This window comes from Acanthopagrus latus, chromosome 18, assembly GCF_904848185.1.
Source record: "Acanthopagrus latus isolate v.2019 chromosome 18, fAcaLat1.1, whole genome shotgun sequence".
In the NCBI taxonomy this organism is placed as follows: Eukaryota; Metazoa; Chordata; class Actinopteri; order Spariformes; family Sparidae; genus Acanthopagrus; species Acanthopagrus latus.
The window spans coordinates 21,299,523-21,315,648 of NC_051056.1; the positions used below are offsets into that span (position 1 = coordinate 21,299,523).

The 16,126-nt window shown below is 42.9% G+C and overlaps 1 protein-coding gene across 2 annotated transcripts; it reads left to right on the plus strand.

Annotated features, from left to right (window-relative positions):
- The first annotated feature begins 6,584 nt into the window (after positions 1 to 6,584).
- Positions 6,585 to 15,018, plus strand: wfs1b (Wolfram syndrome 1b (wolframin)). 2 transcript variants are annotated; one of them, XM_037077859.1, is made up of 10 exons: positions 6,585 to 6,777; positions 7,943 to 8,338; positions 9,929 to 10,002; positions 10,275 to 10,419; positions 10,569 to 10,742; positions 10,978 to 11,058; positions 11,143 to 11,303; positions 11,444 to 11,680; positions 11,792 to 11,910; positions 12,263 to 15,018. In XM_037077859.1, exons 2-10 carry the CDS (start codon positions 7,945 to 7,947, stop codon positions 13,809 to 13,811), a joined length of 2,934 nt encoding a protein of 977 aa, XP_036933754.1. In that variant the 5' UTR covers positions 6,585 to 6,777; positions 7,943 to 7,944; the 3' UTR covers positions 13,812 to 15,018. The 2 variants fall into 2 exon arrangements, with proteins under 2 accessions (XP_036933754.1, XP_036933753.1); XM_037077858.1 differs by having other exon boundaries at positions 6,586 to 6,777; positions 9,926 to 10,002.
- Positions 15,019 to 16,126: the final 1,108 nt, after the last annotated feature.

Consider the following 16,126-nt stretch of genomic DNA (forward strand, 5'->3'; position numbering starts at 1 on the left):
TGACAATATGAAAGTGGTGTGAGTGTGACCCAGATTCTGGAGGATGCATTACTTACGCACAGCTGCCTGTCTCTGCCTCTCCACACTGCGCCTGCCTGTCTGCCATTCACAAGCAGCACCGCACAAATCACCACAGCATATGCAGCCCATTGCTGCAGGGCACCGTGGGCCATAGGAAGTGCAGGAAGGAGAGCACAGCACACAGTCAGGGAGGAGTTTCAATTGTCTACATCACAGTCCCAGTAGGCATTTCGTCCAGGTTGTGCAGGCTCTTTATATCTGTGGAGCATTATTGAGTGAGGTGAAGCAGAAGACCAAAGGGAGTGAGTTTGGAGTATAAAGCCACAATCATTTAGGTTCCTGCTGAGGCCAGCAAACAGACAACCAGATGGAGTGATAAAGTGAAAAAACATTGTGGTTGCAGGCATTAGGGGAGGGGGTCTGGTTTTGTTTTGATGAAGGATTGACTCAGAGAGCAAATGTATGTCAGAGACCGGTAATGAGTGTTCCTGTTAACTGTTTAGGCTCAGGTATTTTTTAATGTCTCCCACACGGTATGCTGTGAGCTTGTTTTTGTTTCATACTGTGAACAGAAGCATTCACAAAAAGAGCATAAAGGAAATGTACTTTTTTATTTAAAGGAGACCTACTATGTAGGCTCATAACATTATTTTGGGTTACTACTAGGATGGGTTTACATGCTGAAATGCTCAAAAAAAACTCATCACTTTTGTCATATTGCTGCAACCCAGAATTCCCCCTCCATCTGAAACACTCTGTTTTAGCTCCTGTCTCTTTAAGATCCCCCCCCTCCTGACTACCCTGTCTGCTCTGATTGGCCAGCACACACACGCCTGACCCATCACCACTAACCCTTTTTTTCTGTGATTTCACAAAGTCACTGCATTAGAAACAGGACTTCTGATGAGACACTTTAGGTATGTCAGGTGCAACGTTTCCTGTGGGAAACAGGAGCTTCTGTTTGTGCAGACTTTGCACCAGAAGCTACATACACTGAAGGAAAAAGCAAAGAAAAATTAGAAGAAATAATTGGTCTCCTTTAATGTCACAGTAACCTTGTGATTAGGCCCTGTGATATCTCATCCTCCGATAAAAGAACAACCCCATATGTAAAGTGTAAAAGTGATGGTAGTTGAAAAGCATCCAGGGTCTGCGTAATGCTTCAAAGAGGAGACAGACTAACTGGGCTGAATGTACAAGTTATATAACCATCTTAATGACAGATTTCTCCATGGGAAGAAAGAAACAGTCTCATTCGTTAGCAGCGATAACAGTCGGCAGAGTCAGTCAGCCTGTTTCCATCTCTTCGGCCTGGTTACAAGTAACACAGTAACGTGAGGAGTCACTGGTTTTATTAACTTAACATAATCATCTTAGGTTTTCAGCACCCATGAGAGCTGTCAGTAATGAGCTTAACATATTCATGACTGCTGGCAGATTAAATGTATTGTGGCTTTTAGTGGAGGCCTTTGGTATTCTGACGGGAGCAGGGACTCAAATGAGGAATACATCAAGCTAACACCTTTGTGTCCATTTCTGAAGCCAGCCACCAAACTGACCCATTTTTACACAATGTAACCCCAAGTTCCACCAGTCTGTAGCGGCTAAGGTGACGTAACACTTTCATATGAAGTTCATTAGACTTCCCAGGCATGAGTCACCACTGTTAGTCACTAAATAATCTGAGGCTGATGTTCCATCGTCAATCCCCAGAAACCTTAATTCATAACATGAACACAACAAGACGGTAACCTCATGTGCGAGAGGAGAAAGTGCTTTTCAAACATAGTAACAAAGCTATTTCTGTGTTTCTGACCTTCAGGGTAAGTTATGAGGTGTTTAATGGAAATGCAGTTGTTAAATGTTCCATTAGACGGTCCAATGCTGTGCTCCTACAAATGCACCATTACTGCCCACACCCAGAACCATGATACAAGATGTTTAAGGCAGCCACAGAGCAAAGTAGTATGACTCCACGAGGAGAGTTATAGAGCTGTAATAGGATTACAGCTAACTCAACTGGTTCATAAATAAACCATTACTGTATTATCACTGTCGCCATAAAGTCACCATACATCTGTGATTGGGTGTCTGAGAGTATTGTGAGCCACATTCCACTTAAAACTAAATGGTTTCTGTTTTCTCTCATTTCTGGGTCATTAACTGTAAAAATGTTTTGTCTTTTTCTTTATATCTTATTGCGGCAGCACTCCACCAGTTTCACACATGAAGGTCAGAGTACTCATTGAGAACTGTTCAGCCTGTTGTATGATGTGTTCTGTGTCTCTGGAGGGAGCTTTCCAAATGTTTGTCTTTCCAATTATTCTGATGCCATCAGGGTGGGCTCCAGACTTACATTTTGTTTTTATGGGAAGTCTGTTACCATCTAGAGGTGTGGAACTGGAAAAAATGGATCAACTTGTAGGCAGTGTAAGATACTATTGAGCTGTATTATGACAATGTTGGATCCAGCATCTTTAGAACTTGAACTATACCACCTCACAAAGACTACTAAAGTAACGATGCTAACTATGAAACAGAGAAAAAAAAATGTTTTCTGACTGTCCAGCCAAAAGTTTTGCAGCCAAAACAGTGATTATGTTGTCACTAAGAATATTTTCTTCAGTTAATTCTAAAATCATGACCTATGATAGGTCCTATTACCCTAAAAATGCAGATGCTCCTGTCTATCTTTATATTACCTTAAAGGATATAGAGGAAGTGCAACAGCAAGTACACAATTTTTGTTCTTGTCTTTGTCTGGAGAAAATATGTATTAAACTGTTTTGTTGTTTGTATGTTTAAAGGTTGAAATTGATCAAGAATGGAAGACAAATTCAAGCTATCCTCAATAAAAAAAAATGTTTTACATATGACCTTTTAAGATGTCTTGATTTGATTATGTATATAAACCATTTTTTAAATCATAAGACCTCATACGGGCTGCACAGTGGCCCAGTGGCTAGCACTGCTGCCTCACAGCTAGAAGATCGCCGGTTCGCGTCCCGGTTGGGACGCCTGGGAACTTTCTGTGTGGAGTTTGTATGTTCTCCCTGTGCAAGCGTGGGTTTTCACCGGGTACTCCGGCTTCCTCCCACAGTCCAAAAACATACTGAGGTTAATTGGTTATTCTAAATTGTCCGTAGGTGTGAATGAGAGTGTGGTTGTTCGTCTCTGTCCCCTGCCTTCGCCCTAAGCCAGCTGGGATAGGCTCCGCGACCCTGCAGAGGATTAAGCGGCGTACATATAATGTGTACAGAGGATGGATGGATGGATAAGACCTCATACAATATGATATTAGTACCTGCCTAATTAACAGCTGTCACAGAACGCAATAACTGCAGATGTAGCTCAGAAAAAGCAAGGCAGAGTGCAGTGACGGCACATTCTGCAATCTGCCTCGGTGTTTGATTGGATTTTGTAGTTGGTGACATTTTTACTTCCATTTTTCTCAAAGACTAAGCAAAATTGAACATCAAAATAATTCAATTTTGACCAAAATTGTAGTGCTGCATAATAGACACTAAAAGTCAGGATATTTTGGTTTCTCCAATTTTTCCTTTCCACTAGTGAAGGATTAATAACTGGAGAACCCCAAAACAGAAGACATTTCAGAGAGAACATGAGCCCAGACCTACAGGGTTGTGACTAAAAGCGTCTATGCATACATCTACTTTCCATCTTTCCTTTTATTTGATTTTCCCATTTCTCTGCTTCTTTTCCACTCAGGCCTCAATATAGCCGCAGATCAATACACAGAGGGTTGGCAGCCAAAGAAGGGACATAAGCCACAGGAAGGGGCTGAGTTTTCCCCACTTAGTGTATCAAAATGTGTAGGAAGTGCCAATGATTCAAGCAAAACAGTTTGTAAGAGTTTATAATAACAGGTTCGTATAACAGACGGGTCATGTTGTTGCACCAACATCACGAGAGTTGGATCAACTCCCTGCCTGAGGATTTCCTCAAAGTGAAACTATATTTGTATCATCACATAAACAAGTTGGTGTGATATTTCTAGAGTGCAATTAGGACAAATACCATGAGTCTGTAAAACTGACCAAATTGTGAGCTGGCTGCAGTCTGTCCAGCATCACACTTCCAGCTCCCTGCAGAGAGACACTTCAAAAGGTCAGAATAGCTTCTGGCCTGCATTTGCGATGGAAATACTCATCTTTGCTTCAGTCGATGTCCGTTCTCGCATAACCCTACTGGTTGCTATGGTTACTGACCATACCTCCTCTCCTCCTCCTCAGGTCTCGTGGGTGGGGACTGTACTGCACAGAGACCTGACACAGACCGAGACAGAGAGGGTACTGAGTGCATTTTGGACTCTGTTCTGGTGTATCATGCAGCAGCTTTTTATAAACAGCAGCTGGCATTGTTGCCAGATATGCGATCAGAAAAGATGACGGGGAAGTCTCCATCACATGAGAACTGGGATAGGTCAGTACTACCTTGAGGGGATGCCGGGAATGAAAACAAACACCACAGAAAAAAACAGCGTGTTTCAGTTTTCACTCAACTAAGTACTGACCACATGGTAGAAATTTGCACTTGTTGACTGTGAGTCTCAGGCAGGGGTAGAGCGCCCCTGACAAATCTGTGAGGGGATTTACATTGTTAAAAGATTTGGACACATAACAATCTCTTTATCACAGATATCTGTCTTGAGCTCCTTTGCTTAATTCAGATGTGAAATGCGTCTGTGAGTCCAAGTGTATCTAAGCCAATTTAAATGACAGATTGCCTAATGCAGATTGAAGGTGTGCATGTGAAAGACCAAAACCAGTATAAGGGTCCTGCTTATCCTCTCAACCGGATTTCATTAATCTACTAATCGAGAGCTATTTACATAACTGCTTCCATGCAGCCGCAATTACAGACTGTTTCCTTCTTTTCCCACAATGTGGAATCCACTCTCAGTCCCACAACTTTAATCTCACTCTGTCCCCAGAGTCCTGTTGCTTACTCTCTTTTAAGTAATTTAATTGTCTGTGCTCCTTCCTTCTTTGCCTGTGCCCCACTCTTCTGAGTTGAACTATGTCCCACTGCTCCTGATTGGGGGTGGCACTGTACATGCACATGTGCAGAAACCTCCACTGTGGAGAATCATAAGAAATTCTCAGTAGATAATGTTTAGGGCTCAAGCAACACATTTTTGTCTCAGAGCAAAGCTGGCAGAGAGTAATTCACCCAAATCCCAAATTTAGAGGCAAGTTATCACAGCTTGAATCTGTTTGGGGTTTTTTGTTTTGTTTTGTTTTGTTTTGTATCTAAGCCAGAATAATGTTTTGTTTTGCAGAATAATGAACTCTAACTTCTAACTGTATATTTGGATCATGTTAATCATAGTGGCTGGGCAAACCTGAATCCTAAAGAAAATCATTTTACATTGATTGTGTTGTTTCACAAATAATTTGCTAATACTATATGGCCAACATGGTGCAACCTTTTCTTTCTCCTCTGCTCATTGACAAAAAGTATGCATAGTTTCTAATTAAACTCAGTTACGGAATATAAGCAGATTTACTCAAGTACAAGGACAGTTTTGAACAACTTGTACTTTACTTGTGTATTTCCCATTTGTTGCAACTTAATACCTCTACACCACTATTTTGGAGGCAAATGCTGAGCTTTTACTCCACTGCATTTATTTGACAGCTATAGTTACTTGTTACTTTGCAGATTGCATGCTGCATCAGACCCAGAGTAGCTCATTTAAAAAAAATGAAAAGAGATTTAAAAAACACTGATGTCAATCATCAGAAAATGCAAATATTATTAATCTGCTATAATCTGTTGTCCAATTGCATGCTGGTACATACATACATACATACATACATACATACATACATACATACATACATACATAAATATATGTCAGTATATATGAACATTTTAAAAAACACTTTAATAATATATAACCAATTTCATACTTACTTAAGTGCTCATTTTATGGGTGATTTAACTCTGATTACATTTGTCATATAAATGGCACTGCACCATATGAAATGCACAAGTAAAGTAAATATATGGGAATAAAAATGGAAAAAGCCAACAAATGTAAAGGTATATTTGATCTTAAGTATTTTCGATTAGTTTTAATTACGTGTTAATTTCTTTTTATGTTATGTTAAAGGTTTTGACAAGGACTGGAAATAGTAACCATGGGTATGCTACTCCTAGTTTGTAATCCCCGTTTATAAAAGAAAACAAAGTGCCATGTACTGCCATCTCCTGGAAGACAACTTGAATTACGTTGTTCCAAACGAAAAAAAAAGAAAGACAATAATAATTATTAAAAGACAATGCAGACATTTAAAGTAGCCTGATACACTCTTATTTTATGATTTAACTGATTTAACGCTAAATTACCCGAAATAACAGTTCCTGATTTCACTTTAGGGTTCATCAATTTATCGACAGTTGATTCTTCTTGCCTGTGAGAAATTGCCTGCGCTTCCTGCCCTTTCAGCCAATCAAATCGCGTTCTGGAAAAAACGAGTCCTAAGTTGTATCCAATCACAACACGCAGAATTTGAAGTGGGCGTGGACGTCCAGTGCAGCCGCTAGCAGACCATCCTGTACATCGTGTTTGTTTGGAGTTTGACCACACAGAGCCAAGCCGAGCGGTAGACCTCACAAAAGCGAAAGGGAATAATGACTTGGGACACTGAATAGCATTAAAACCGAGATATTTCTCGAGGCCCTTTCACTCCGAGGATTTGAATTAAACTGGTGTGGTCGTGGTTAAAGGTAAGCGAGCAGCAGCAGTGACATGTTACAGGTTAGCATTAGCAACAAAACCACCGGTTGGTTTAGCTACCTGCCACATATATCACTGGCAGTTACATGAAGACTCCTGTGTTGTATTAGTGTGAGATGTGTATAAACGGTGGCTGAATAATAATGAGTATTAAGGCTGTGTGAATGTCTACTCCACTGGTTACATCTGTGTCACTGGAGCTTGTCCTTGCTGGGGTTTCCCTAAACTGAAACAGGACACATCCCGTTTCCAGTCAGGACTCTTGAAGGATGTGTCCTTCTCGATATAGCTTCACAGAGCTCACTCGATAATGTCTAAAATAGACTGCAGGGCACGTGGCGGGTTTGATATAACAGAAAACATTAGGTTTTACACCGATGAACCAAACTTATTAAAACATGGATTTGCAGACTTTGAAGGGCTGTTATGGATGTCGAGGTGTGCAGGCTTCAGTCTTTCAAGACATTTCTGCAGGGTTGCAATGAAAATCTGCTGACTTTCAAGCCTTGGTGGCACACGAGAGAGCCATATACGTCACAGTTTGTTTTGTAGTAAGTTGTCTTTCCATCATGAAACATATCACACGTTATCTATAATATTATAAGGAGTTACCCAATTTTTACATGTAGGTCTTTTATCTTTGGTGCCAATTTGGCTGTTGACAGAAAGCTTTTATAGAATTAAATGATAAAGTTGTGTTGTGCCAGCTATTTTGTTGCAACTCCACTTGGCATTGATGTGTCTATTTAGTGTTCCTTTATTTGTGCAGGAGGACTTTATGGTTAAGATAACTTATTGAAGACTTAACTGTTTTCACTCGATAAGATGTGTCCTCAGTCCCAGTTTGTTTCCTAACTAAATGTAAGGTGAAAGTGATTCTAGTATGATTATTGGGATATATCCCTGGTTTCTGGTGAGGATTTAACCAGTGCTTCAGTCATTTTGTTTGTGTACTGCAGTCTCAGTAATAGCTGAGTGAGCAGAGGGGCTGCGTTGAAGTGAAAAGAGAAAGTGTCCTTTCACAGCAGCTGTTACTCCTCTGCCACTTCCTTCTCTGTCATACCTTCACTGTCAGCTGTCTGCCTTGAGCTCTTCCTTACACTCTGCTGCTGAACAGATGCTAACATATGATTTGCTCTCTGATGTGATTTTCAGCCATGGAACCATCACCTACCGGCAGCGCTGCCACCCAAAAACCCAGCCCCTCTCCTCCCTTCACCCTGAGGCCCAGCCTTTCCACCTCCAGCTCATCGACAACCACAACCACACCAACCTCAGAGCGTCCTAAGCCTAAACTCACCATGCCAACGCCACCAACTACGCCCTCATCTTCTCCCTCCACTGCCTCCCCTCGGACTTCTCCTGGTCTTTCCTCCCGTTCTTCCTCCCTGTCCACGCCGCCTGCCTCCCCTCTCCGCCAGCCCATCAGGAGCCCCTCTCTGGTGGGCAGATCTCAGCTTAATGCAGCCTCTACGGGGAATCCCTCGACTGGATCCACGTCTGCTGGAGCTGCTGTGAAAGCTCCACATCCCCCACCTACACCCGAACCAGGTTAGAACCAAACTCTTATAATAACACAGTCTTTACTTCACTGTTTGACTTCTCCACCAGTGTAGCCAACACTCCCAGACAGTTGACTGCCTGTACTACAGTCTCTCCATGACAACAAACAGGAGAGAAACCAGTTTCACCCTCATCTTTTCACAGACCATTTCGTCTCTGCTTGGTTCCTACTCACCAAAGTAAAGCTCCCATAGTGGGAGATCTCAAAGCTGATCTGGGAATATCAGATTTAATTTGTTGCATGACTTTGCAGTGACATGTAAATATGGAGGATGACTGGAAAGTGTGAAATCCAACACCTCTGTCGTGTGACAGTTTTTTCCTTTAGACTCAGTGCTGTCCCCAAAGACAGAAACACCCTGTGCGGTGTGTCTAGCTGTAGAGATTCGATCAGATAATGTTGTAGCTAATGGGAGACAGATTGCATCACTGTGCAGGGAAGCTAGCAGCTGCTGTTGACTGTGCTAAACCAACAGTTATTTAAGGGCACAGACGGGTGATCGGGGTATGAGCAATGTACCAGGAGCATTGACTGGCATCTGACAGAAGATACCAGATCCCATCTTATTTTTTGCTCCAGAGACAGGCAGGCACAAACAGACCATGAATTCACACACCAGTATCACTTACAGCCTGTGGGCGTTTTGAATCTTGGAAAGTGTTTCCACATTTCTTGCCACCTCACAGTTTTTCCAAGTATACATGCCTAGGAAGACTTGCTGTTTTGTTTTTTCCAAACAACAAATGCGACACCTTAATTTACAGGAAGTCGACACATTTTCCATTAGAGCTGGTTTGAGTGATGCACAGGGATTTGACAGTATCAGCGCTCATCAGCCAGAAGAAGAAGATAATTAAACCAGATTGTTTCAGAGGGACATTCTTATCAGGGCAGAGCTGTTTCTGGAAGGGTCTGACTCATGCTCACACTCTGGGATTACTCAAATCATGACTGCCATATCGCCTCCTTGTGTTTACCAGGACCATGTGTGCAGAGTATTTTATTTTTATACTTTAAACTTAATTTATTTTATGGTTTAAGTTTTCCTCAAACTTTAGGCTAGAGGCAAAAAGATTACTTATAGTACTTCCACGTTCATATTTTGTCAGTTGTGGACATTAACTTGAAATAGAAACAGTATGGTCAGCAGTTTCATACCCTATAAATACAAGCGTGTGTGTGTGTGTGTGTGTGTGTGTGTGTGTGTGTGTGTGTGTGTGTGTGTGTGTGTGTGGAGGCACATGCTTGGTCTGTCTTGGGTTTATTTATTTATATTTTTACTTTTATGTCTTCGACCAGGTACATGCAGGCATCCATACGTTGATTAATTTAATTGCACAGAATTCACAATGCATTCATGTTACATTGATCCTTTCAGAAGTTATGCACTTTTTTACAGGCCACAACACCTTTTAGTCAGTGGGCATGAACTCAAACACTCACCTTCACTCACACTTTTACATGTTTGTGTTTTTTAGGGTACCGTATTATTCAGAATCTGCTGTGCATTGTGTATCTAAGATCAATAAAATCTGCTGCAGAGTGTTTAGTAAATAACTTCCTGTTCTCTTCAGAAGAGCCGGAGGAGGAGATTAGTTTTGAGGACCTGGAGGAGAGAGCAAAGTCAGGAGAAGCTAAAGCACAGACCAAGGTCAGTGTCAATGAACATATTGCAAATACATTAGTGACCATATGGCGCGCAGAGAACAGATCAGCCAAGTAATGACAAATGTTATTTTAGAGTGACATATTGATGGCAAGGACAGGTCATTGTAACGCTTGCCTTTGCAAGTCTAAGAGTGTGTGTGTGTGTGTGTGTGTGTGTGTGTGTGTGTGTGTGTGTGTGTGTGTGTGTGTGTGTGTGTGTGTGTGTGTGTGTGTGTGTGTGTGTGTGTGTGTGTGTGTGTGTGTGTCTGTATCCAGATGGGGCGTTACTTCCTGGCTCTGGCAGAAGAAAGAGATGAGGAGCTGAACAACTGTACAGCAGTCACTTGGCTCATCCAGGCTGCTAAACAAGGACGCAAGGACGCCGTCAGACTGCTGCAGCAGTGCCTAGCCTCCAGGAAAGGTGCCAGAACCTCCCACTGATATCCTCAGTCTACGCTTATTAGCAACACAGCATGAAATCCATCGGCTTGCACGTTATGACTTTAACTTTAACTGATGCTGGGAATAGATCTCCATCATCATCGCGGACCTTCGCTGTCTTGTTTTCAGGCATCACTCTGGAGAACTTTGAGGAGGTGAAGAAGCTGTGCACAGAGACGCGTTTCGAGAGAGGAGTTAGGAAAGCAGCTCTGCTGATGTACTGGAAGTTGAACCCGGAGAGGAAGAAGACGGTGGCTGTTTCTGAAATGTTGGAGAACGTTGAACACGTGCACACAGAGCCAGGTACATGAAGAGATATACTGTGATTTAACATATCACATTGTGGACATATTCACTGGACATCGTCATCTTTGTTCCAATGGCACAAAAGGCGAAACAAATAACAAAAACTAACTACTACAAATTTGTAGCAGTAGTTGCAATATACCTATCCTATTGCAAATTGTGTTAGAGAGAGAAAAAAAAATACAAGCTAGTTACATGTTTGTTTGTCTGATGTTTAATCTTGCATCCTCAGGTCAGCCAGTCTCCCCAGGACCACTAAACAGCTCCGCCAAGAAACAGAGGAGAGTCCTGGAGACTATGGTCACCAGTGAGGGTATGTGTGGCCCCAACTTGTAGGATGTCATGTTTTAAGAAGTTACTGTACTTGTAAGTTAACATACATCGTGTGTCTTTGCAGCCAGCTCCCATGTGGGTCTTGACGACTTTGTTGAGATGACTAAGAAGTACGCTCAGGGTGTTGCACCATCTCCAGTCATGGCTGCAGCAGGAGGTGATGATGACGACGATGACGACGATGGGGTAGTGAAGAATCCAGATGAACTGCCCCTGCACCAAAAGGTAGGAGGCTATAAATCGGACTGTCTCTCTCTGTTTAAAGTTTCCTGTTGTTACTTCACTTGGAAACGATTCCTGCATTTTGGGACCTTAGTCATGTACTAACCAGGGTGGTGTCCTTTCCTCTCTCGTGCTTCCTCCAGCTGCTGAAGTTCCCGCTCTACGCTCTGCTGGAGATCAAGGAGCACCTCATCGACTGGGCGTCACGCGCTGGCATGCAGTGGCTCAGCGCCCTGATCCCCACACACCACGTCAACGCACTCATCTTCTTCTTCATCATCTCCAACCTCACGATCGAGTTCTTCATCTTCCTCATCCCTCTGCTGGTTTTCTACCTCTCGTTCTTCTCCATGGTCATCTGCACACTGCGGGTTTTTCAGGTCTGTGGCAAACTCCCATGAAAAATGTTCACTTTGTTAAACTTACAGTGTGTAGATGCAATGTGTTTTCTGAGTAGTAAACAGAAATTAATAAGCATCCTTTTTCCACAGAATTCAAAAGCATGGGAAAACTACCGGGCCCTGACAGACCTGCTGACTCACTTTGAACCCGGTCTAGATCTGGAGCAGGCTGAGACCAACTTTGGATGGACACACTTGGAGCCTTATCTGTAAGCACACCTGTATTTACATGAATCCGCGTGGAGACGCATTCATCCCTTTGCCCAGTAGACTTTTAACTACCCACTTGTGTTTGCAAATGTAAAGTTTGGTTTTGTTTAGGTCTCACTAGTTTGAAATTTCAGTTTAGCTTTGTCATTTAGACACAATCACACACAGTTTACTTAGTTCAGTTACTCCATTCCATACTCCATTAATGGAACAATTGTTTTTTATCAAACATATGAAACAGCAGAAAAGGTTTTAGTATTATTCTCAAAATTAGAAGAAATTTGAAAAATGAATGAGAATGAAGAAATGTTTCTGTAACAAAGTGAATACATGGTGTTTCTGTGTTCTCAGGTACTTCCTGCTCTCTGTGGTCTTTGTGGTTTTCTCCTTCCCTGTTGCTGATAAATCCTGGATCCCCTGCTCCGAGTTGGCCGCTGTCGCTGTCTTCTTCACCGTCACTGCCTTTCTCAGCCTCCACGCCTCTGCTCAGCTCTTCGCTCGTAAAGCCCTCCTCACAGAGGTCCTCTCCGGAGCATGCTCCCTCACGCACCTCCTGCCAGACTCCTTCTGGTTCCTCAGGATGTTTGGGACGACGTTTGTCACTGTGCCTCTGGGGGACATGGTGGCGCTGAACCTGGGGATGCCATGGCTGCTGTATGGACACCTTTTCTATCTCCTCTTCCGTATGGCCCAGCTGAGAGGCTTCAAGGGCAGCTACCTGTGCCTGGTTCCCTACCTGGTTTGCTTCACCTGGTGCGAGCTCACCTTGGTGCTCCTTAATAACGCCTCCGCGATAGGACTCATCCGCACCTGCGTTGGCTACTTCCTCTTCATGTTCGCCCTGCCTATACTCTCGCTGGGCATGGCTGCGATGCTCATCATCCAGCTGATGCAGTGGTTTCTCGCCCTGGAGCTGACCAAGATGGTGGTCACAATCACAATTTGCTTCGTGCCGGTAGTGTTGAGGCTTTGGACCCGTTTCAGCCTAAACCCCATCGTGGTGTTCCGCTCTCTGTCGCGGAGCAGCGTCGTCAAGCTCATCCTGGTGTGGCTCAGTGCCGTGGTGCTCTTCTGCTGGATGTACGTCTACAGGTCGGAAGGCATGAAAGTGTATAACTCCACCCTGACGTGGCCCGAGTACAGCAACCTCTGCGGCCCTCAGGCCTGGAAAGAGTACAACATGGCTCAAACTCAGATTCTCTGCTCGCATCTCGAAGGACATCGCGTCACCTGGACCGGACGCTTCAAATACGTCCGCGTGACCGACATTGAGAATGGGCCTCATTCAGTAATCAACCTGCTGCCTGTGTTCATGGGGAACTGGATGCGGTGCCTGTATGGTGAGCCGTATCCTTTGTGTGAGGAGGTGAAAAACGCCACAGCCGAGCCCGGACCTCTGCCTGCCCCGGCTCCTCCTCCAGAAGATCCGCTCTGTAAACTTAAAAAACTGGCCAAGCACGAGTGCCACATCAAACGCTTCGATCGATACAAATTCGAAGTCACTATGGGCATGCCGCTGGAGAGGAAGGCCAAGAACGGGACGATCATAGAGGACGAGGACGCCACTAAGGACATAGTTCTGCGAGCTAGTAACGAGTTCAAATCTGTGCTGTTGCACTTAAAAACAGGAAGCCTGGTGGAGTTCAGCACCATACTGGAGGGTCGTTTAGGCTCCAAGTGGCCTGTGTTTGAACTGAAAGCCATTCACTGCATGTCGTGCGCCGACGCCCAGGTGCCCAGTCGCAGGCAGTACAAGATCGAACACGACTGGAGGCGGACGGCTCAACACGCCCTGCAGTTTGGATTTGACTTCTTCTTCAACCCCTTCCTGACTGCTCAGCTGCACCCAGAGTCAGACACTGGAACAGAAACTGAGATTGTGACACAGGAGGTGGCATAGAGGGAGAGAGAGATCTAGCAAACACACATCTGGGAGAAACAAGATGTGTGATGATGATAACACTATCTTAAGTCAGAGAATGTGAATGATTGTACAACACTGTCCCGCACAGGATCTTATTGCAATGCTGGCAGTAATTTGTTCCTTAAGAGACTAGACAGATATTAAGGGATATTTAAAAATGACAGGTTGGTGCAGTGAGTCTTTTCTTAGTCAACGGACCGCTTTATTTCTAGCTCCACCTTGTCAGCACTGGATCAGTGTGTTAGGTACGTCAGCAAAGGCGAAAAACACATGAAGGAATAGAGTCATTTTATGGTACCATCCTCCTCGTCTGACTTCTGAAGCGGGCCGCTTGGTGGAAACTCCGACATCCGTGTTGTCAGTCCTGTTTTGAAGCTGAACTCTCAGCGAGTGTGTGTTTGCATTCTTTTAGCTTTTGAGCTAAAGTGTGTGAGAATACATTTATATAACTGAATTAAATTCACAAAGGTGAGAACAAGTTAAGAGTTAATTTACTTCCTAACACTCAAGTGAGAAAGCTGTGGTAAAATGTACATTTCATCTGGTTTAAGCTACATGTGTGCTCATCACAGGGCGCCTGTTAATGAAGGCATTTTGTTTGTGTTTGATCATTATACAAACGATATGTGTGCTACACCCACTTTTTATGAAATATTTGTGGCCAAAATCATCAGTATTTAAATTTGAGGCTTTTGAACTCTGTTGTGTTTGTGGCCGACAGATGATGGAAGAAGTTTCTATTTTTACACTAAAGGTTGTAAAGCCGACGATGACTATGTAAGGGTTGCCTTTTGCTGTCGAGCTTTAATCACTGAACATTATACAATATATGTATAGAATGTAATTCTAAGATAGTTGATATATTCAAGTGCCTTGTAAGACATCGTCTCAGTTCAAGAATCATTTGGATGAAAATCATGTGTTTAATTATTAACCTTTTAAAAAGCTCAGCTGCATCTGTGCTTTTATTACAGAGCAGTTGTCCAAGTTTGTCTCTGCCATCTCTCCTCTCATCTTCTCCTCCTCCTCCTCCTCCTCCTCCTCCTCCTCCCTTGTTCGTCTCTGTCTCTGCTGTGCAGAGATTTAATATATTGAATATTTGCAGTCCCAGTGTGATGATGTGTTTTGAGTTAGGATGTCACTACTGTTTTCTACTGTGACCCATAAACATTATGAAAATATGTATGTGTTGCTGTTTTTGTATCACTTGTTTTAAACACAACATTTTAAGAGTTTCAAGAATGCTCTTAGTCCTGCCTTTAGAGCCAAGTGGTAAATCTTTATTTTGCTCATAGTTTACTGACGCACCGCGACTTTCCTTGAATACAACAGAGACATTAATGTTATCAGAAACACTTGGGTAAAATGGGCTATAACCAACATTTTTTTTTAAAATGAAAATATATAATGTATAAACCAATGTGGCTGTGAAAGGCTTCACTCTTTTAATGAACTTTGAACGAACTTTGAATGAACTTGAGTTGACAAAAATATATGACTTGAAACTGGGCTTAGACTTGGCACAGAAAATGTGGTGTTGGTGACGGCCACGTGTTATAAAGATACACAGCTGCTGATATTTTGGTCCAGGTCTGGTGTTTCAATTAGTGTTTAAGGCAACCTAATGATAAACATGTCACTTAGTCATTTTGAAAAAAGAACGAGAGTGGAGAGGAGGGATATGTTGACTTGCTGGCCTCAAAGCAAAACAAATTTACAATCCAAAAGCGTCTGCCTAGAAAGTACTCTGACCTCAGTATTTTCATATTAGTGCATTATTTGCATACAGATTTGTGTACAATCTACACAGAAAAGCTTGATTTCTTTCTATTCAAGTTCAGAAAATGTCAATATCTGCCTCCATATCTCAAATAGTTTAATAGTTCTCCCCTGTAATCTGTGACATATTGCCAAATCAAACAAAAAACACATTCATGCTTTTGTACATTCTGGAAATGTATTTGGATGCCGTGACATTGCATTGTTCCTTTTTTTTTTCCCCTTACATAGAAGAAACCACTGAACTGGCCTGAACAGGACATTAGATAGATTTTGATCAAAACATCACAAAGTGTTGACACCTTACATGAACATGACACCTTATGAGTAGTGGGCTGTTGTAATTGGCAGTGTGGCTACATCAGTGTAGGAACAGAGAATCTGTGGTCGGGATGTTTCCTGCTTTTGCCTGACTTGGGCTCCTTCCTCCCAAAATGTCTGTGCACGACCCTGCTGAGGGTAGAAAAGGGTTAGAAGGAATTCTAGTCTCAAGATCACTTTGTCTCCAGATG